This window comes from Sus scrofa, chromosome 9, assembly GCF_000003025.6.
Source record: "Sus scrofa isolate TJ Tabasco breed Duroc chromosome 9, Sscrofa11.1, whole genome shotgun sequence".
NCBI classification, from domain to species: Eukaryota; Metazoa; Chordata; class Mammalia; order Artiodactyla; family Suidae; genus Sus; species Sus scrofa.
The window spans coordinates 51,119,797-51,143,691 of NC_010451.4; the positions used below are offsets into that span (position 1 = coordinate 51,119,797).

Sequence of the window (23,895 nt, forward strand, 5' to 3'; positions counted from 1 at the left end):
AGTCCCACCAAGGCACAAGTGGAATTATTGAACAGGGATAATCAGGGAAGAGATGGATGTTCTGGAACACAGTGTGTACAGCCTAAGAAGAAAGTCACAGCATCTCAGCGAAAACTGCTCATTGCCACAGATCTGTTGAAATAGGTCCAACGGGTGCCTAGACATATGCTGATACCTTGATCCTTGTACTGGAGATGGTTTTTTTGTGGCCAATTTTCTTAGGTATGCAGGTAAACAGTCTTCACTCTTGCTCATAAAAACAATCTCCCTCAGAAGTTGCTCAGCTTCCCTCTGTCAGTATCAATCACTCCATTAGCATTGATCTATAAATCACAAAAAGTGATGGAGTGAGCATCCTAGAATAATCTTTTTAAAAAAATTATTGGAGTATATTTGACTTACAATGTTGTTAGTTTCAGTGTACAGCAAAGTGAATCACTTAACATATACATACATCTACTCTTTTTTCCCATATAGGTAATCGCAGACTATTGAGTAGATTTCCCTATGCTATGTAGTAAGCCCTTGTTAATTATCTATTTTATATAAAGTAGTGTGTATATGTTAATCCCATCCTCCTAATTTATTTCCCCCTATAATTTCCCCTATGGTAACCATAAATTTGATTTCAAACTTTTTGAGTTTGTTTCTGTTTGAAAAATAAGTTATTTTGAATAATTTTTATTAGATTCCACATACAAATGATACATATGATATTTGCCTTTGTCTGACTTACTTCACTTAGTATGATAATCTCCAGGTCCATCCATGTTGCTGCAAATAGCATTATTTTGTTCTTTTTTATGGCTGAGTAATGTCCGTTGTATATATGTACCACATCTTCTTTATCCATTCTCCTGTCATTGGGATTTAGGTCGCTTCCATGTCTTGGCTAGTGTAAAAATACTGCTGCACTGAACATTAGGGCACATGGAACCACCTCCTAGAATAAGAAAATACAAACAAAAATAAACAAATGGGACCTGATTAAACTTAAACGCTTTTGCAGAGCAAAGGAATATTCATTTGAAAAGATTACCAAGCTCTGTCACAAGACATGACTATTTTATCTCAGCCTAGCAGAGCCACAGACAGAGTGAATCTCCTCCTGAGGCCTTTCGTGTGAGTGCTCAGTGGTAAAGAACATGATGTGTGGTGTGTGTGTGCATGTGAGTTACTACAGCCTATTCAGTGGTGAGGCCCTCTGAGGGGGCTGAGAGGGCAAAAGAATAATGCCAGAAATCATGAAGTTTTATGCCCTCTTTTATCTTCACAGACAGGCAGTGATAGCTCTCATTTGGAACCATACACTTTGCATGTGTTATTCATGCTGCATGTATTTTGGGAACCCATCTTATCTTCCCAACAGGAGGTAAGGCTGTTTACCTCTAGGACACATGCAGTACTAGGTAAAGGATGTCATCCAACAAGTCTTAGAAGATGAAACTGTTAAGTTTGTAATGTATCTTATTACAAGGAAGTTCAGAAGATGCATTGAGGATCACAGTGGCTAACTTAGAGGGCACACAGATAGCAAATTTACAAAGTAATGCCAAAATGTTTTCTGAAGTGACTTCAACAATTACATCCACATGCTCAGTGGATGAGAATTTGTAGCACATCTCATTCTTGTCAACACTTCATATATATTGACATCCTTCGTAATACTTGCCCATCTGATGGTGTGAAATTGTGTCCATTGTGTTTTCAAATTGTAATACTTGATTATTAACAGAGTTAAGTAGTTTTTAATATGTTTAATAAAAATTTGAGTTTCCTTCTTTGGGAAATTAATTTTTTTAGTTTTCTTTTTAGTATTTGACTTTTTTTTTTTGTCTTTTTTTTTTTTTGCCTTTTCTAAGGGCTGCTCCCACGGCACATGGAGGTTCCCAGGCTAGAGGTCTAATTGGAGCTGTAGCCGCTGGCCTACACTACAGCCACAGCAACGTGGGATCCGAGCTGTGTCTGCGACCTACACCACAGCTCACAGCAATGCCAGATCCTCAAGCTATTGAGCAAGGCCAGGGATTGAACCTCATGGTTCCTAGTCAGATTCATTAACCACTGTGCCACGACGGGAACTCCTAATATTTTGACTTTTATAAAGTTGATTTATAGTCATTCTATACATATTCTTGATACTAATCTTATATTGACAAAATGCACTGCAAATTTAATTTTTTTAGTTTGTAGTTCCTCTCTATTAGCTTTAAGGAATTTTTATATAATCATTACCTTTATTTTAACGTGAATGGCTATCAAAGTTTTTCTTTATAATCTCTTTCAGAATACTTTTTTTAGAAATCAAAAATTATCTTTAATTTACATACGTATTTTCTCACAGTTTTGTTTTTCACTTTTAAGCCTTTAACCCACATGGAATTAACTTTTGTTTGATATGAAGTGGGAATTCAATTCCTTTCTACTTAAAAAATATACAAATAGCCAGTTGTCCCAGTACCATTTATTAACTAGTTCATCATTCCCCTATTGTTCTACAATGCCTCTGATATGTCCTCCTTTGACACTCCTTTCTAAGATTTGTGTTATGTAATCACTTCCCCTGGATTTAGTTCTTTCCTTCTAGTGGACAGAATGTGGCAGAAATGATGGGATATCATTTCCAAGATTAAGTTATAAAAGACTGCGGCTTCAATCTTGGGTGCACTTGCTTTATCTTGTCATCTTCTGGATTGACTGCTTTGGGAGAAGCCAGCTGTTGTGTTGCGAGGCAGTCCTACAGATAGGTCTCAGGTCTGCCAACGGCCATGTGATTAAGCTTAGAAGCAAATCCTTCCCCTGTCAAGCCTTCAAGAAGACTGCAGCCCTAGCCAAGAGGCTGTAACCTGATGAGAGACTCTATGCCTGGATTCCTGACCCGTGGAAACTGTGGGATAATAAATATCAGTACTTTTAAGCCACTAATATTTGGAGTAATTTGTTAAGCAGCAATAGAAACTTACATGCACAAACATTCATATTTTCCATTTCTTTTTTTTTTAGTCTGTTTTAGGTTGTATTTTTCTAAGACTTTATCCACTTTATCAGAGTTTTCAAATTTATTGGAAATACTTTAATATCTCTTATAATTTGCTTAACTCCTTATGCTTCTGTCCTATTTTTCATTCCTTATATCTCTGATATGTGCCTTCTCTGTTTTGATATTTTTTCAAAATAATCTTTGCAGAGGTATATCTATTTTCTTAGTATTTTCAAAAGTCAAAAATTGGCATTGTTGATCTCTTTTTATTTTCTCTATTTCATTACTTTATCCTTTTATTTATTTTTGTTCTTTAAAAACAATATGGCTTTCAGCTACATAAAAGACCAACAACTCTCACGTTTCAAACATCTGTTCTTAAGGAGCAAGGTTCTTGACTCTACAGAAGAGAAATTCCATATTTAACAAACAAATCTTGTATATGTTGAATAAGTTATTAACAAATATTTCTTGCTAAATAAAATTCTGGAAAATCATGTGGAGAACAATTTTTAGTTCAGGAAAATTAACTCTGTCAGTTGAGACAACTGCTTGTTAGAGAGTATGATAATGGAAATTGCATTTCCAAATCAAAATATCATAGTTTGAAAAACAGAAAGGCTATGGAGAAATTGAGATAAAGTATTTGAAAAGTGGATATTTAAAACCTGAGATATTTGGTTATTTCTCATTCTATTTATTTATTTATTTATTTTTTGTCTTTTTGCCTTTTCTAGGGCTGCTCCCGCGGCACATGGAGGTTCCTAGGCTAGGGGTCTAATCGGAGCTGTAGCCATTGGCCTATGCCAGAGCCACAGCCACAGCAACACAGGATCCGAGCTGCATCTGTGACCTACACCACAGCTCACGGTAATGCCGGATCCTTAACCCACTGAGCAAGGCCAGGGATCAAACCTGCAACCTCATGGTTCTTAGTCCGATTCATTAACCACTGAGCCACGACGGGAACTCCAGTTATTTCTCATTCTAAAAATATACCCTGAAACTGAGGAAATAGTTTCTATGTGTGTCCTAAGATTGAGCTGTTCCTCTCACCTTTTCTCTTCTTTAAGGTCAATCACAGAAATAGAAAATATAGATGGGCTCTATCGTATTCATATCACAGTAATGGCACAAGGGAGGAATTACCATATTCTGCTTCAACCAGATCATCCACTCATTCCTAATTACTCCCTTTGCTCTGCAACTCCCTTGAATCAAGACTCATTCAAGAATGGAATCCCAAGGGCTCACAAAGCATTTAAATCTCCACATATGAGAAAACAATGTAGCTACTATGTCATGGAAAAAATCTTTGCAGAGCACAGAGGTACTTTCAGCTTTCTGTTATTTAATCTTAATTTATTTCACTAAGAAGAAAGAACTTTCCAGATCATAGGAAGAGATTCCTGACCCTGGCTTATGGTGTGATGTCACAGGCAAATTTGGACGGAAGACCCTAGAGAGATAATAAAAGGATTAAACATCCTCCTTGTAAGTCACATAAGTGCCACCATCATCTCTTTTTTCCCCCAATCTTTTCTTCCTCAAAAATATACAGTGGAAAGGAGAACCTGGAGCTCTTGGTTTACAAACAGGTATCAGCCTTCAGGATGAATATGAACCTGGGGTTCCTGGGCATAAGAATAGGACATGGTTTGCTTAGTTTGTTGTTCAACTCATCACATTGCCTCACCAACTCCAAAACTCCTTTCTTATTACTGCCTTTTACAATCAGAGTTTTGGATTTGATGCAACATGACTAAAACGTTGGACACTCTAAAAGAGCCTACACCAGGCTACCTACAATCCAATTCTTTCTGTAATGTCTGACTCCTCTGGATGAACTATCCAGGACATTTTTTCAAGACAGTATAGATTATGTAGCTCTTGTCTTAAGTCTCCTCAGCTTTTTTTTTTTTTTTTTTTGTCTTTTTGTCTTTTTTTATTCTTTAGTGCCACACTCGTGGCATATGGAGTTACCCAGGCTAGGGGTCTAATCGGAGCTATAGTCTCCAGCCTAAGCCACAGTTACAGCAATGCCAGATCCAAGCTGCATCTGGAACCTACACCACAGCTCACAGCAACGCCAGATCCTTAACCCACTGAGCCAGGCCAGGGACTGAACCTGCAATCTCATGGTTCCTAGTCGGATTTGTTCCTTCTGCACCATGATGGGAGCTCCGCATTGGCTCAGCTTTTAGAGCACAGTGCAAAGCTTCTTCTTGGGGACAAGTGCCAGGAAGGTAAACAGAGAAACTCCAAATATTCAGAGGATGGTACAAAAGAGGAATAAGCTTCTTTACAGGCTTGTTTAGGAAGACTAATATCTGATAGTGTCATATAAGTTCTTGTACAAGATAAATGAATGATAGCCTTTTTTCCCCAGTTGTTCAGTTGGGAGTCTTCTCATTCAACGAAAAACTTAAAAATTAGAAGAATTTATAGATTATGAAATAAGAATAATAAGGCAGGAGTTCCCGTCGTGGCGCAGTGGTTAACGAATCCGACTAGGGACCATGAGGTTGCGGGTTCGACCCTGCCCTTGCTTGGTGGGTTAAGGATCCGGCGTTGCCGTGAGCTGTGGTGTAGGTTGCAGACTTGGCTCGGATCCCGCATTGCTGTGGCTCTGGCGTAGGCTGGTGGCTACAGCTCCAATTCGACCCCTAGCCTGGGAACCTCCCTATGCTGCGGGAGCGGCCCAAGAAATAGCAAAAAGACAATAAAAAAAAAAAGAAAAGAATAATAAGGCATCAAGAAGAATTTAAAATATGAATATAAAAGAGACAATTAAAGAGATAACACGGAATGCCCACTGTGGCTCGGTGGGTTAAAAACCCGACGTGGTGTCCATGAGGATATGGGTTCAATCCCTGGCCTCGCTCAGTGGGTTAAGGATCCGGCATTGCCACAAGCTGCAGTGCACGTCACAGATGCAGCTCAGATCTAATATTGCTGTGGTTATGGTGTAGGTTGGCAGCTACAGCTCTGATTCAACCCCTAGCCCAGGAACTTCCATATGCCACAGGTGTGGCCCTAAAAAGAAAAAGAAAAAGAAAAAGAAAAAGAAACTTTTCTGTGCCAGGCACTGTTTTCTCTTTTCTGTACTGAGGGTATAGCAGTACACATCGAAAGTATTTCCTTTTCTAGACTTTATGTTTGTGTGTGTGGTGGTAATGGTGGTGTTGCAGGTCTTTATCTGGGTTTCTATCCATTCCTTTCTAAGGAGGAAGAGGAGCATTTTAAGAGCCTGGTGACATCAAAAGGAGAAACATGAATAATATGGGAGCGGGTGGGGCAAATTTTGATAAGGTCACTAATGGCACAGTCCATCACAGATGGGCACAGTGGGAATACATGTAAGAAAAAACAAGGACTTAGATCCCTAGCTCTGCAACTACAGTAAATTCAATTTAGGAGAGTTATTTAGCCTTTTGAAATTTTCAGATGTTTCCTTATCTATAGATTTATTTCAGAGGGTTACTGTGAGGCTTACATGAACTGAGATTATGTTGTGTAAGCATTTCAAACTGTAATGCAGTGATTTTTTAACCCTATGGCTCACCAAAAACAGAGAGAGAAAATGTAATTTTGCAGTGGAAGTGATTTACAAATGTAGTGATTCATGTCTCCAGAGATATGAAAGAGCCTCTGGCTGATTCTCAGGCTTCTGATACCCCTCCACTCTGGGGGAGCATACGTTTATGTGGGCACTTCCCTTCCCTTTAAAATCCTAGCCCCAACATGATTTTTTAAAGTACTATTTTAATAAAAGGTGTTTGCATCTAGGATCAGTACAAAAATATTTGATACAGAAATTATTAAGTTTGCTATGGTAGCTACATTCTGGTTTAAATGTCCCGTACTTTGGATCATAAGTAGTATTTCCATAACTTTGAACTCAAGCATTGTCATTTAAACCACAGGTTTCACTCCCAGCACATTCGCCCTGTTGACATCAAGCCAGGGAGTTCTTGCATGTCCTCTGCTTCCTCTTCCTCCCCCAAGACTGGTTCTCACGGAGATGAAGAACTGCTCGGTGGTGACTGAGTTCGTCCTATTGGGAATCCCACACACAGAGGGACTGGAGACTGTACTTTTCATCTTGTTCTTGCCCTTCTATGCCTGCACCCTGCTGGGAAATTTGTCTATCCTTGTGGCTGTTCTTTCTTCTACTCGCCTTCACACACCAATGTATTTCTTCCTGGGGAACGTTTCTGTGTTTGACATGAGTTTCTCCTCTGTGACTTGTCCTAAAATGCTGCTCTATCTCATGGGGCTGAGCCCACTCATTTCCTACCAGGACTGTGCCTCCCAGCTCTTCTTCTTCCACTTTCTTGGCAGCGCTGAGTGCTTCTTGTTTACCGTGATGGCCTATGACCGCTTCACTGCCATCTGTTACCCTCTGCAGTACATGGTCATCATGAACCCTAGAATCTGTGTGGCTTTGGCTGTGGGCACATTGCTGTTAGGATGCATCCATTCCAGTGTCCTCACATTGCTCACCTTCACCTTGCCGTATTGTGGTCCCAATGAAGTGGATCACTTCTTTTGTGATATCCCAGCACTCTTACCCTTGGCCAGTGCTGATACATCCTTGGCCCAGCGGGTGAGCTTCACCAATGTTGGCCTAGTATCTCTCGTCTGCTTTCTCCTAATTCTTATGTCCTACACTCGAATCACAATCTCTATCCTGCGTATTCAATCAACTGAGGGCCGTCGCCGAGCCGTCTCTATGTGCAGTGCCCACCTCATGGCCATCCTCTGTGCCTATGGGCCCATCATTACTGTCTATCTGCAGCCTACACCTAACCCCATGCTGGGAACTGTAGTTCAGATTCTGATGAATCTTGTAGGACCAATGCTGAACCCTTTGATCTATACCTTGAGGAATAAAGAAGTAAAAACAGCCCTGAAAAAAATATTGCACAGGACAAACCACATCCCTGAGATTTAATAAGAATGTATGGATGGGCTGAGGATGTGGAATTCTTTATGCCCAAGATGGGAAATTTGGCTCTGGAATCCTTACATGTTGTTCTTCCAGGGCATGCTGAGTGGTGTGGACTGGTGTGTCATAATACTTCATCATTTTGTCTATTTTATTTTCTAGTATTACCTCAGACCCCCTCCCCATAGCTTCAAAATAACATAGTTTTAATTGTCATTATTTTTATATTATTCTGAGAAGAACCTCTTGCCACTAAAAGGGGGGTGATGTTTGCCACTACACCATTTTTTCCACCTTTCCCACTTTTCTTCTCACTCATCTAGGTGTGAGACTGAGCCTATGAGGAATGGGAATAAATAGAAGAAAGTGATTTTAAATAATTGAGAGCAGGATAGGATTTCCTCTCTTTTAATATTAACAGACTCAATTCCAGAAGCAAAATAAAGTATTTTCTTTTTCCTCCTCAACTGTATAAAAATCCCGGGGAAAAGATCAAAATTCAAAAATAGAAATGCGGTTTCTACTAAATGCATATGGCTTTTGCATCATCAGAAAGTTGAGAAATCATTAAGTTGAACCATTGTAAGTTGGGGACTATCTGTATATAATTGTTTTAAATAGCTCCTTCACCCATTTAAGCTTCAATTTTTTTTGTGTTTGGTTCAGTAGTATAAAGATTATTATTTATGGAGCCCTTACTACTTGTTAGATGTTACACTAAATGCTATACAAAATGATCTCATTTGATCCTCAATTTATGGATGAATTTCTAAGGCTTAAAGGGAAAAAAAAAGTTTTCTGCTTAAGATCACACAGGTAGAACATAACAGGGCCAAATTATGAAGCTGAAACTTTTTGCTCTTAAATGTTAAGAAACTGCTTCCCAAATGCTTAGGAATCTCTCTAGTTGAGAAGAGATAAAGTACTAAACAGGAACACTTACACGTTTTTCCCATGCCAAACCAGGAAAAGAAATTACCCTCTGGAGTTCCCGTCGTGGCGCAGTGGTTAACGAATCCGACTAGGAACCATGAGGTTGCAGGTTCGGTCCCTGCCCTTGCTCAGTGGGTTAACGATCCGGCGTTGCCGTGAGCTGTGGTGTAGGTTGCAGACACGGCTCGGATCCCGCGTTGCTGTGGCTCTGGCATAGGCCGGTGGCTACAGCTCTGATTGGACCCCTAGCCTGGGAACCTCCATATGCCGCAAGAGCGGCCCAAGAAATAGCAAAAAGACAAAAAAAAAAAAAAAAAAAAAAAAAAAAAAAAGAAATTACCCTCAATAAGCACACTTTTCCTACCCTTATGAAGAAATGGTAATCAAAGGAGTCAGTGGTGTGTTTAACTTACTGTGGCTCTGGCCCCATGGCAAGATATGATGGACACCGATTAGGATCCAGCACAACAGAAAAGCAAAGAGGGCCACATTGCAATTGGAAGTTCTACATATTTTTCTATGTCTTTTTGCAGAATAAAAGGAGGGAAGGAGCTATAAACGAAGGCCCTGGACTCTTTGTATCATCTAAGGAACTTGCAAAGAGGAGAGAGGACTAAGGCTATGAAAAGGAGAAAGAGCTGGAGGAAAAACCTCTGTCTCCAATCAAACATCTACCTTCTGCCTCCTTCTATCACCTATGATCTCCATTCCCTTTGTTAGGAAGGTGCCTGGACCATGAGAGAGAGAGGTGCTATTTTCCTTGTGTTGATTCTTCATCTGATATGGACCATGACTCTTTTTTTCTAGCAGCTCCCAAGCCTCCTTCTGAGAGCCACACTATTTTATGCACTGAGCCTGGTGCATTTACCTTCTAAGGAACTTCAGAAACATCCTAAAGGCTCTGTTATTGGAGAGAGAGGGCATCCTACCAAAAATCCAAGAGTCCCTTGGTAGTTTCCAACTTTACTCAAGGATAGAGGAATAACAGCAATGGGATTTCATTTTTTTTTTTTTGGCTGCACCCCCAGCATGTGGAAGTTCCTGGGCCAGGGATCAAACCCAAGGCACAGCAGTGACCTGAGACACATCAGTGACATTGTAGAAGTTATGCGTCCTCTACAAATTCATTGAGATTGTTCCCAATCACAGCAGAAAACTCCTGAATATTTTCTTTTGTTGTTTAAACTTACTGAAAAGAGACTATGGAGTACATTTTATGCTTTAATTCCTCCTCCCTCTTTATTTCTTAATTAGAAACACATTTTTCTATGGCAGCCACCCCTCTGGATTTCCTCTAGGCTGAGCTGTCTACTTTAGACAATAAAGTAATTACCTTCATAAAGAAGAGTCAGGTCCAGCATCTTCCGGAGACTGCTCCCTTTCTCTCCCTCAAGTCACCTTCAAATAGTCTGAAAAACATTAAAGTGAAAAATCTTTTATTTCAGGAATATTTAAACACACATTTTAATAAAACATTTACAAAACAAGCTTATTCAGTTTATCCAAGAGTTTCTCCTCTGAACCCCCTGATTAGGAGATGCCAGGAAGCCTAAGGCCTGCCAGTCTATGGTGGAAGCATTAAAGTACAACTTATTGATGTCTCTTAAGGAGGATTCAGACCCTGTGAGCTCACTGATACTCTTATTACTATTATAATGAAACAAGGAAGAGGAACACAAAATTTGTACAGGGAGACGTTTCCATCAACGTTCTGGTTAACCCTGCTGGTCAGACCTCACATTCCAAACTATCTTATCTTTTTCATGGTTGAAATTCTGCTGTTGAAAATGAATTTCCTGGAGTTCCCATTGTGGCTCAGTGTTAATGAATCCGACTAGGAACTATGAGGTTGCGGGTTCGATCCCTGGCCATGCTCAGTGGGTTAAGGATCCAGCATTGCTGGATATAGGTATAGGTCGCAGACGTGGCTTGGATCCCATGCTGCTGTGGCTGTGGTGCAGGCTGGCGGCTACAGCTCCGATTAGACCCCTAGCCTGGGAACCTCCATATGTCACGTGTGTGGCCCTAAAAAGACAAAAAAAAAAAAAAAAAAAAAAAAAAAGACAAAAGAAAAAAAAAGAAAACAAATTTCCTCTCAAATTTTACATTGTCTTTTCAAAAATACTCCCCTGAAAGTAACAGAGATGATATGTCTGAGAAAGTTTGTCATTTATGGTTGAGGGATGAAACAAAAATGCAGATGAGTAGCTACAGACTTATATTTGTCCAGATTTCAATGTGGCTAAAGGTCAGCCCAAAGTACTCAGATCTCTTTTTCCACAAGACATACTGGAGAAGCAATTCAATTGATATTTATTAAATGTTTGTTTTACAGTAGATACTATTTTCATGTTAAGTGTATAAAGATGAATAAGCCCCTGCCCTGAAGGATTCCATCATTGGATGTTTAGAATCAGGCATAAATAAAAAAACAGAATCAGACATAATAGACTTGTCTGTAATAAAATGTGAGAACAAAAGAAAACACATTTTAGAGCTTTCCATGTGCTAGGTATTATCCTTAAGCACTTTACTTAGAGTAGCTCATTTGATCCTCACTATAATCTTATTAAGTATTAACAGTAGTCTTTTCCCCATTTTATACATGAGAAAAATAGAGACACAGAGAAGTTAAGTAATTTTCCCAGCTAGTAATTCACAAAACTAGGAATAAAAGTCCTATGATCTGGACAAACCACAAAATGGGAGAAAATATTTGCAAATGAAATGATTGACAAGGGATTAATCTCCAAAATATACAATCACCTCTTGCAGCTCAATATAAAAAAAAAAGAAATAACACAACCAAAAATTGGGTAGGAGATCTAAACAGACATTTCTCCAAAGAAGACATATAGAAGGCCAAAAAACACATGAAAAAGATGTTCAACATCCTTAATTATTACAGAAATGCAAATCAAAACTACTATGAGGTACCACCTTACACCAGCCAGAATGGCCATTATCAAAAACTCTACAAAAAGTAAATTACGGAGAGAGTGAGGAAAAAAGGGAACCCTTTTACACTGTTGGTGGGAATGTAAATTGGTGCAACAACTATGGAAAACAGTATGGATATTCCTCAGGAAACTAAAAATAGAACTACCATATTATTCAGAAATCCCACACCTGGGCATCTATCCAGAGAAATCCATAATTTGAAAGATACATGTAGCCTAATTTTCATTGCAGCACTATTTACAATAGCTAAGACATGGAAGCAAACTAAATATTCATAAACAGAGAAATGCATAAAGAAGATGTGGTACATATATACAATGGAATATTACTCAGTCATAAAAAGAATGAAATAATGCCATTCGCAGCAACATGGATGGACCTGGAAATTATCATACTAAGTGAAGTTATTTAGACAGTGAAAGATATCATATGATATCACTTATATGTGGAATCTAAAAAAAGGATACAAATGAACTTATTTGCAGAACAGAAACAGACACACAGACTTTTAAAAACATGGTTATCAAAGGGGACAGGGTTCGGGGTAGGGGAATGGACTGGGGGTTTGGGATTGTCATATGCACACCGTGGTATATAGAATGACTGAACAATGGGGACCTGCTGTATAGCACAGAGAGCTCTGTCCAATATGCTTTGATAATCTATGTAGGAAAAGAATAGGAAAGAGAAGGGATGCATCTATCTGTATAACTGAATCACTCTGTTGTACAGAGGAAGTTATCACAGTTTTGTTAATTAACTACATTTCAACAAAACTAAAAAAAAAAAAAAAAAAAGAGGAAGTCTTATGGTCTGACTCCTGTGCCTTTCCTTTCAATAGTTACACACTATGACATTAACATAAACCCAGAGAAGCTATAAAGACTTGGAGGAATGAGTGATCATTTCTGCGTAGGGACCTTTGGAAAGGCTTTGTGGAAGAGGAGACATGTGATCCAGGCTTGTTCTAACTTCCTCTGTGTAATATGCCATATCATAATGACATCTCTGATTGGCTTAGGCTTAGCTCTTCACTGAGTCATGGCATTATGTAAATCCAGATTTGAAGGCTTACTGATAGTGTAATAGAGACAGAAGAAACTAAGCTAGATCCCAAGGTTATTTTATGACTTGACCCGGAGGCTGAAGACATAGGTTGCTTATGAGGGTCTGCTCCTTGCCCATCATGATGTCTGAAGATGTCATTTTCCACTCCTTAAAAAGCACAGGAATGAGACTGAATCAAGACGTGAGGCTCAGCGGTCAGAAGGCTCTCCTTATATGTCTTTGAGAGTCTTGAGCTACCCTCTCAGGTGACACTTATTATTCAAGGAGCTATGATATACATTGTAGTAGATTCCATTGTAGCCTCACCGAGTCACAGCTCTGACTCCAAGGGAGACCATGGAGTCATCAGGGTACTGCAAAAAGCACAACTGCATTGTTTCTCCAACACAGGTCAATACATCCGGAACAGGCTGGAGAAAGACAGTAGCTGATGCTCATCAAGTTAACCAGGACCAAATTGCTCTGTTCATGATGTTCAGTTTTGACTCAGTCATTAATCAGTTTTCCTTGAGCTCATGGGCAGAATCTCTGGATAACTATAGACTTATGAAAAAAAAATACCCAGATTCAAAACCTGGTATCTTATGGGGAAAATGAAGACAGTAATTCTACCTACCTCATAGGATTACTGTAAGGATTACAGGATAAAATGTCTTAAAAGCACTTCTTAGAATGCATGGAATATATTAACTGCTTAAAGAATATCAGCTACACTTTTTTTGCAGTTACACCCTCAGCATAGGGATGTTTCCAGGCCAGCGATCAAATCTGAGCCACAGCCGCGACCTACACCACAGCTGCAGTAATGCTGAATCCTTAACCCACTGTGCCAGGCTGAAGACCGAACCCTTGCCTTGGTAGCAACCTAAGCCACTGCAGAGACAATTCCAGACCCTTAACTCACTGCTCCACAGTGAAAACTCCTCAGCTACATTTTTTTCAGAGAATCTTATGGATTTTCAGGAATATCTAATAACATTTATTCCTTTTCAAATGAAGAATTTTAGAGCTAGAAAAAGAGAGTTATGATCCCTAATAATTACCGTATAAAATATTAGTTAAACTATTGAATGCATTGTATAAACTCTTGTTCTGCTTTATAAACCATAAATTTAAATTCATGATTCAATGAAACATAATAACATTTAAATGAAAACTAATTAGGGAGTTCCTGTCGTGGTACAGTGGTTAACAAATCCGACTAGGAACCATGAGGTTGCAGGTTCGATCCCTGCCCTTGCTCAGTGGGTTAACGATCTGGCGTTGCCGTGAGCTGTGGTGTAGGTTGTAGATGCGGCTCGAATCCAGCGTTGCTGTGGCCCTGGTGTAGGCCAGCGGCTTCAGCTCCGATTAGACCCCTAGCCTGGGAATTTCCATATGCCGCGGGAGCGGCCCAAGAAATGGCAAAAAGACAAAAATAAATAAATAAATAAAAACTAATTAAACCGAAGTTACACAATGTGTCCTTTCCTAAAATTTGTCCTTATTCGAGCTTTTATCTAGAAAGAACTACATCACTTAAGGAAAAATTTAACCTCTGTAATATAAAAAAAAAAAAAAAACAAAAACAGAAAAGATGAGTAGTAACATGGGAAAATGGAAGAAATATTAAAATCCAGAAGAATCCTTATGTCTTGTATTTGTATAATGTATTTTAATTATTATGTACAAGTAAACAAACATGAGAATTATTTAAGCTACATTTATGGGCAGGTAAATTGAGATTCACAGCAATTGAAGCATCCTAGGACCAAACAAATAGAGAAACTAGTAGGATTAGGAGAACACTTATTCCTATAACTTATTGAGTACCTTTCCAGTCTAGAACCCTAATCCCTGAGTCTAATGGTTTCAAGTCAATTCAATCTCAATGACTAGGTATGCACTACCAAGTCCTAAAATATACATCAGGAAATAAAAAAGAAAAGAAAATTTATCCTGGTCTTTAAAAGTATGCAATCCAGGAAAACAGACACACAAACTCATATATACCTATCTGTCTCTGTCTGTCTGTCTGTCTGTCTATCTTGAGCTCTTAAGTGGAAAATTAACACCTGCTACAGATGGAGGTCATGGGAGTTCCCTTGGCTTTTTTCAATTTTTTCAATTCTTCCTCATATTCCTCATGAATACATGTAGAAGGCTCTGGTGGTGGTGGTGCCAAAACCAGTCTCTGTTCCTTGTGGGATCACCTGTTTAAGGACCTCTTCTCCCCATGTGTTGGGTGATACTTCCCATGCCTTTCTTTCCTAGATCAACAGAATGTCCCTTGGCCATTGGCATAAAATAGTTAATGTGGAAGATAAATAAATGTTCTCAAAAGGGTGTTATAAGCCAGGATAGAGGGACTTAGAAGGTAGAACTTGAATGATGGGTAGAATGAATACAAGTCAGCCTACTGAGGGAGGATATCAAATTTGGTATAATAAAGTCCCTAATTTAAATCAAAGAGATAAACATCATTGGTATCTCTGGCTTTATTGCAAACTATGATAATAAACCCAAATATACACAAAGTAATTTGGGGTTTGTAAAATTATTCTACACAAACCATTTGATTTTATTCTCAAAATAAACCTTCGATGCTGGAAAAGTATAGATATTATTTGCTCTTAAAACCAGGTGCCAAAGAGAGATAGATGGTCACAAATAACTTAGGAAGGTAAACAGATTACTCTCTGAGACTAATAGTTTAAAACCAATGCACAGTATATCAGAGAAATAAACTTTAAGGAGTTTAATGTGTTCTGGTCTAGCCAAAATTGACTGTAATCCAAATAATTTATTAGTTAGTGTCAATTTAGTCCACTCACTCAGGATTCTGTAACAAAAATACCATATGCTGGGTGGCTTAAACTACACTTATTTCTCTATAGTCTCGGAGGCTGGAAAGTCTAGGAGCAAGGCGCCACACGATTTGGTGTCTGGTGAGAGCCTGCTTCCTGGTTCATAGGTGGCCAACTTTTAGCTGTGTCCTCACATGGTAGAAAGGACAAGAGAGCTCTTTGTCATCTTTTTCTTTTAAATTTCTGGCTATGCCTGTGGCATGCAGAAGTTCAGGGCGCCAGGAATCGAACCCAAGCCACAATAGTGACAATGATGAATCCTTAACCACTAGGCCACCAGAAAACTCCCAGGGCCTCTTATTATAATGACATTAATCCTATTCAACAGGGCTCTGCCCTCATGACCTAACCATCTACCAAAGCCCCTCCCAGCAAGGCCATCACATTAGGAGTTAGGACTTCAGCATATGCATTTTAGGACACAAGCATTCAATCCACAGCAGATGGACAATGTGTAAGGTAGGTAGGAATAAAGCCCCAGGATCATAAAAATGATACATTTTTAACAAAAATAGTTATAGCTAAAATAAAATCAAGAAATAATGAATCTAAACAAATGAATTGATAGACTCCAAGTATTCTGGTTTCAAGGTCAAGCTCATCCTTATGTAGAAAGGAATAAAGGACATTGTAGCCAATTGATTCTAAATATTACCAGCCCATTGGAAAACTACTTACATTGAGCTAGGAATACAATGGCTATTTAAAATATCTAATTTGGTGATTTATTAACTCTGGTCTATGGTATAGTGTGAAAGTATGATAAAATTTCCACCAGTCAATGGCAAAACTGAAATTTTAATGTTGGTTTTGCTTTTCCTTAGAATGAATGTATTTTTTCCTCTAAAATTATATGTCCTTCTATCTCTTTTTTAATGGTAGCTTTAGTGTTCGTTATAAGAAGTAGGTAATTCCATATGCAGTTCTAATTGATTTTTTCTTTTAAAAATTACTAATAAAATCCAAAGCCCAAGAAAAACTGATTCTGTTCAACTTGATCCAATTCACCAATTTTCCTTTTAATTTTTCTAGATAGTGGGCAATTAGGATTAAGATTTTAAATTGAACTTTTGACATTCAGCTATCCCACATGCAGCAGAATATTTCTTTTAGCGATTATAACTATCTTGGATTAATGGAAAGCTAATAAATTAGGATTCCGGTTTTATGCCTCAGCTTTATGTACTTGATTAATGGGAAATCAACCCCCCTGAGAGATCAATTTCCTTTCCACATGTGGAGAAAATTAAGTTTCCAAGACTACAAAACTCAATGTCAGATGTCTGGACTGTGACAGACTTGCTAAGGTTATGCATATCAGCCTATTCTGTTCTTTGAAACAGCTGCTAGGCTTTTCCTGATGTTGCATCAATACATACTGCTGAATTTTGCACTTTTATCTTCATTGGACTGATAAAAAAAGTAACTTAAAGATTTAAAGACTTAAAGCTAAGACATATACCTAAGAAAATGGAATAATTTGGGTGGAGCTGATCTTCAAAACTAAGTCTTCTGATTTTGGTCCTATTCACATGCCATTAGCCAGTGTTTCTTAAAATATTCCATTGAAGTGACTCTAAAGGCTATGAAGAGAAAATTATGTAGGATAGGATGAAGTTGGGAGGGAATAGGGGATGCTGGGGAGAGGACAGCTATCTCGAAATTATCTGCATCAAACTTAGAAATTTTCTAAGCTCTCATTTTATATTAAAGGTTACTCGAAATTTTGATTCATAAATATTTTATGTTATTGTTGTTGTTTTGCTTTTTAGGGCCTCACCCGCGGCATATGGAATTTCCCAGGCTAGGGGTCAAATCGGGCCTGTAGCTGTCAGCCATAGCCACAGCAACACTAGATCTGAGCTGTGTCTGTGACCTACACTGTAGTTCAGGCAATGCCGGATCCTTAACCCACTGAGCAAGGCCAGGGACAAAAAAATGCATCTTCATGGATACTAGTCGGGTTCATTACACTGAGCCACTATAGGAACTCCAATATTTTATGTTCTAGTCTATAATAAATTCATTTTTATTTTTTATTTTTATTTTTTTGTCTTTTTTTGTTGTTGTTGTTGCTATTTCTTGGGCCGCACCCGCGGCATATGGAGGTTCCCAGGCTAGGGGTCGAATCGGAGCTGTAGCCACCAGCCTACGCCAGAGCCACAGCAACACGGGATCCGAGCCGCGTCTGCAACCTACACCACAGCTCACGGCAACGCCGGATCGTTAACCCACTGAGCAAGGGCAGGGACAGAACCCGCAACCTCATGGTTCCTAGTCGGATTCGTTAACCACTGCGCCACAACGGGAACTCCCCATTTTTATTTTTAAATAATTTTCCATCCTCCAAATTTCAAGTTATTTCAGACTTTATCAAGATGAATCCTTATGTGTTCTGCTGCATCATGAACTCCAGGTCCAGTTTGGATTAATCTGTTTCCGGACAATACAGTTTGAAAAGCAGGGTTCTGCACCAGGTTATTTCCTCTTAATTTGGTCATTTAAAAAGATAATTGCAAAAAAAAAAGTAAAAATAAAAAGATAACTGCTTTTTTTCTCTTCCTTCTCTCTTCCCCTATTTTTCTTTCTCCACACATGCAAGAGAATTGCTTGAATGTGTGAGGGAACCTCCTCATCTCATTAGAAATTGGGCCCAAGACAACTACCACAATCCAAAGAGCAGACAGTTAATGCCATCATGGCAAACACCCTAGATCCATTTCTATTGGTTATAACATTGCTCCTACTCCATTCTTGACATTGCCTGACTCCAGCCTTTTGTTCCCTTTTCTGTTTACAAATGTTTAACTTCACTTAGAATTAGGTTTTTTTTTGCTTGTTTATTCTCTCTGTGTGACATTTAGGCTCACTCTAAGAACTTGACTCATACTTGTCTTACTGGAGATGACTGCTTTGTGATGTCTTAAGCAAAATGCTTAGTTTTCTGCCAGGCTCCAGACTGCTTAAAAGCAGGAGTCATTCAGCTGTCTTTCTAAAATCAGTCTACCGGCCTGGTGCAGGGCCTGTCACAGATAAGGTAGATAAGACAGTTTGTTGATTTTGATTAGTCAAATGTACATTTTTGTTATTGTTTGCTTTATCTTTGTTTCTTTGTTTTAACAGAATCCGTTTTCTGGGAAGATGTCTGTTGTTATGGCAACATGCACAGATTGTCATGGCAACATGCACAGGGCTCAGGTTCACACACCTGTAAAACAGAAGTGCTTGTATGATACAAGACAAGAGAGGGTTAGGCTTGTGCTCTCAGGTTGTGTTCTCTGGCCCCTACTACACTCTGGCAACAAGTCAATTAACAATTTTTGAAATAAAAATTTGAGTCATTTCAAAGACCTGCCTAACATTTTTGAGCAGCTAAAGACATTTACTGATTTTCAGAGCCTTCAATTTATGAATGATTAGCTGAAGTGACATTTTCAGCAACCCACTCTTGGTGGATGTAAAGAGTTACATAGATCTACCTCTGAATTCCAAATACCTTGCTTGGGTGGATTAACTGAATGTTCCTGAACATCCTTGGGTACGTGTTTAACACCCCCACCCCTGTCCAGGAAGAACTGACTAATGGTGGAATAAGATAGGTCTGCTATCGGTTGGTGTTTTAGGTAGAATAATGCTCCCCAAAGATGTCCACATCCAAATCCCAGAACTGGTGAATGTGTTGGGTTACTGACAACAGGGGTTAAGAATTCAGATGAATTACGGCTGCAAGTCAGCTGACTTTGACATGAGGTTATCCTAGATGTTCTGGTGAGCCCATGTAATTACAAAGATTTTTATAAGTGGAAGAGGGAAACAGAAGAGAAAACTAGTGAAATCATAGCCCTGTTAACTCCTTAGTTTTGCCATGGTGATACTTATTTTGGACTTCTAATCTCCAGAGCTGTAAAATGATAAACTGGCATTGTTGTAAGCCACTGCATTTGTGGTAATGTGTTACAGCAGCAATTGGAATCTAATACAGCTAGTGTGTCTCTGAGTTTCATCGCTGATCAGACACTATCTTGGGACTCTCCTTTGCTCAGCTAGGGAAGAGAGAGCTCTAGGGCTCTGAAGGGTGGATAGTGTGATAAGGTCCTATGAACCTGTTAGTCTCATCTGGAAGATTGGATCGCCAAACTAGAAGCACATGGGACAAAGACCTTAGATGCTCACTGGGGCAGGTTCTAGAAAGTCACTGGCATAAACACTCAGCTCTTGCCTGGCCTGAGAGTGCAACTCTATAGTAGACTTGAGCAGAAGTCCCTGGGCCTCACAAAACAAATATACTTTTAGTGCCAGAAGTCCAGGCTCTCAGAGATTATGAATATAAATTTTTAATAAAGAATTACCACACTGGGGCCTCTACCATGTAAGGATGCACACGATGAGAAGATCTGCAAACCAAGAAAAAAATCCTCACCAGGCACCATAACTGCTGGCGGCTGGATTTTAGACCTCCCAGCCTCCACAGCTGTGAGAAAAAACATTTGTTGTTTAAGCCACTCAATCTATGTTGTTTTGTTATGGCAGCCCTAATGGATTAAGACAATATATAAAGGCAGTGCTGTGACAAAGTCAGTAAAGACCTAAAGACCATGAGACTTGAACTCAGTATCATTAAATAATGGGACTTTAAAAGGTGAGGCACAGTGTTAGATGCTGAGGAAAGGGACTGAGGCGAAAGCTCCTTTCCATCCCCTGAGATGGATGGGAACGGAGGACAGGTCTCTGGGTAAAAGACACGGTCATGTCATGTAGCAGGTCACAGAAGAACAGAAGAGACAGTCTGGTCAGCATTAAGTGTGCTCTGCAGGGGTTCCTAGGCAACGTGCAAAACATTCCACAGTTCAGCGTTTGCTAACGGTTGATACCATATGATCCTGGAGCTTCACAGTGCTTTTTAGGACATTACAGGGTCTGAAAAGTCCTTAAAATGAAAACATGTATCTCAACTCTCCCCAAACTTATTTGCCTACAAAAATCCATTTTTTTCACAGCACGTGTATTTCCATTCATTCGACATGTATATGCTCCACATCTGTGCTTGGCACAGTGCAGAAAAGCTAGTGTTCTAAAGCAGGCTGGTTGAGAAGGACGGTCTGGTCCAAAGTTTTATTTTTCGGATGAAGAAATCAGGTCTATGAATAGTCAGTAAAAGGAGATAAAGAGAGAGACTGAAGAGGGCCTCGTTTCCATAGGGAAGTCAGTGGGGACCTTGGCTTCGGAGGATGGAAGCTGAAAAGAGTGATCTGGAACTGGGAGAAGGAAGCTGGGGAGGTGGGTCTTCGTTTGGAGAAAAAAAAAAAAAAAAGAATTATCACACTGGGAGTTCCCGTCATGGCGCAGCGGAAATAAATCCAACTAGGAACCATGAGGTTTCAGGTTGGACCCCTGGACTTGCTCAGTGGATTAAGGATCCGGCGTTGCCTGAGCTGCGGTGTAGGTTGCAGCCGCGGCTCGGATCCCGTGTTGCTGTGGCTCTGGCGTAGGCTGGTGGCTACAGCTCCGATTGGATCCCTAGCCTGAGAACCTCCATATGCCCCAGGTGTGGCTCTGAAAAGAAAAAAAAAAAAATGTATATCAAAATGAATAACATATGAAGAATTAAACAATAAAAAGAAAAGAGGGGCAAACAAAACTCAATAATCTAATTTAGAAATTTCCCTGTACAATTTTACTTATTCACTAAAGAAGAGGAAACTTCCAAAAAAGCCCAATGTAAAAAGTCATCAGTCAACACCCATTTACAAATTCACCTCAGCTACCACCATTTCCACATAAGTAGCCCACACATTTCACTGTGGGAGCACCTCTCACTATGACCTTTGTGGCATCTATAGGATTGACAGTTTACCGTTACTTAAATACATAATACAAAATACCCTCTACTTTGCATTTATTTTTGGAAAATAGAGTAATTTTGGCCTGTGGGAAGTTTTAAACACTTCAGGCTTAGTTCCTCATTGATTTAACAAAGATATCTGGAATGAGGCCCGAGAGCCCTTATCAAATAATTTTAGTTTTTATCCTTTTATTTTTATTTATGGCTACTAACGAATATGGCAGAGAAGAGATACACTACCCACTCACCTAACTTTGAGGGCTTTGATGATTGAGAGCATTGTCCTACTTACGTTGTTGCTATTTTTGGAGAACAAAATTAAGGTAACAAATATGTGAAAAAGTTGAAACACTTCTATGTCCCAAATTCTTTTATTCATTCAATTCTGGATGGGGAAAATAACTCCAAATAAGTTATAATTCAAATTTTCATTGTTTTTGAGCCCATTAAGCCTCTCTGATTTTATTGCAAATGTCACCGTTTGTTCTAAATACTCTTATAAGTGCAAGTCCTGTTACCTTAGACACTTAGTATTTACTAGAGAAATGACCCTGAGAATGATTCTCCCTGTTGAAGAAAATAAGAATGACATTCAAGCAGAGTAAATTCTATTCTTAGACGTACTTAGGGGAAAAATAAAAAATCTCTGTGTTTTTAAAAGATGTGATTATAGTTACAGAAAATTATTAAAGGAGAACTATTTCATTTCCTAAAGATGCAGTAATACTGCTGACCTCACACCCAGCCCAAGATATATAGTCTTCATGTCATAGGTTATTAAAATATAGAGCTTTAGATATGGTGGATATCATATTATTCACCATTTCACTTGCGAGATGAAATATCTAAAAACTTCTGAACTAATGACTTTCTGAAAGCCAATATATTTTTGAAAATTGCATAAAATTATATGTACGTGGACTTATATACATATAAAGATATGTATTTAAAATATATTCTTTATTAAAGATAGAAATGAACATATATTAGTTTTCAGTCACTATATGTACATATATCCCACCCTCCTCACACACACATATTCTCAGAGAAGGATGTCTTTACACATAACTAATTCACTGACATGAAACACTTTTCAATATAGCTTAAGAATGGAGTAGGGCCTGACCAGTTAGGTTTTTACTCTGGCTCCCTCCTTTAAATAATTAAACTAAATTAACAGTAGCCAACTTTATTCTCCAATCAAGAGTTTTTAATCCTTTAAACCACTATTATCTAATATGTAAACATTTCTGAAAAGAGTGAACAATTGGTGACATTATTCAATCATGCCTCCATTTCTGTACGTTCACTTTATTTTTTAGTGTTACCATTTTTACTTTATAAAACAGTAAAATAATCATTTTCCTCCCTTGCTGAAATTTTTTCCAGTAGATTTCCATTTCCAGTGACTTCAAGGATTATGTCGAGTTTGACATTTAAAGCTCTTTGAGATCTGGTTTCAAATACATTACTCATCCCATTTGTGACCTATTTTACAAAGCTTAAAGTAAATCAGTGGACGCAGTATCCATTGCAAGCTCAGAAGGGTGGAAGAATTAGAAACTTACTTTTGTCCTCTGTGTTTGGAGCTCCTGATTCAAACGAATGAGGCATGCAATTAGTCTTCTAGCTCTTTAAATCATCTGTGGACATTCAGATCTTTTCCTTATCCTTTGTCCCTGCACAAGATGGACGCTATGGTTACTTTCTCCTTTTCAACATACATTAGCTTTACAGATAAACGAGAATCCTGGCAGTATCTTGGATCTGTGAGGCAATCTAACAAATCAGTTGGGACTTAAATTGTTCCAATAGCGGGCACCTGCAAGCATTTGTGGTCTATAAACTGTGCTCTGTCGCCCTCTGGTGGATGAGCAACATCTCCAATCCTAGCATAGAATTAAAGGTTCTTCCTGGCTTTAGAAATCATTAGTGTGGAGGGGCAGGAAAGGAGGAGAAAGTTTGTTCTATGAGTTGCTTGCTGATTGTGAAGAGATGACAAACTATGAATAAATGTTTATGTACAAAGCTGTTTGTACCATATTATTTATAAGACAAAAAACTGGAAAAATTGAAATAGTGAACACGGTATTAAAAATAATTGGATTGTAGGCATTTCTTCCAATATTACTTTTAAAAATAACAATGAATACTTGTAATTATTCATAATGTGATAAAATGTTTTCTTTAAATGACAACTTCCTTATAACTTAAATATTTTAAAAAATCAGTTTTATCTGTTTACGTTGTCAAAAAATCCAGAAAAAGCAAAATGAGACCCACCAAATCATACATAGTATTTAGTAAATAAACG

General features: G+C 38.7%; 1 protein-coding gene and 1 long non-coding RNA gene across 2 annotated transcripts; one reads left to right on the plus strand and one right to left on the minus strand.

The window, feature by feature from the left end:
- LOC110262282 lies at nucleotides 817–23,352 on the minus strand. The gene is made up of 3 exons (XR_002347108.1): nucleotides 23,150–23,352; nucleotides 10,198–10,273; nucleotides 817–943 (listed from the first exon to the last, which is right to left on the minus strand). It is a non-coding gene; the product is annotated as an uncharacterized LOC110262282 (long non-coding RNA).
- Nucleotides 7,005–8,086, plus strand: LOC100625454 (putative olfactory receptor 10D3). The gene has a single exon (XM_003357345.2). It carries the CDS (start codon nucleotides 7,005–7,007, stop codon nucleotides 7,935–7,937), a length of 933 nt encoding a protein of 310 aa, XP_003357393.1. The 3' UTR covers nucleotides 7,938–8,086.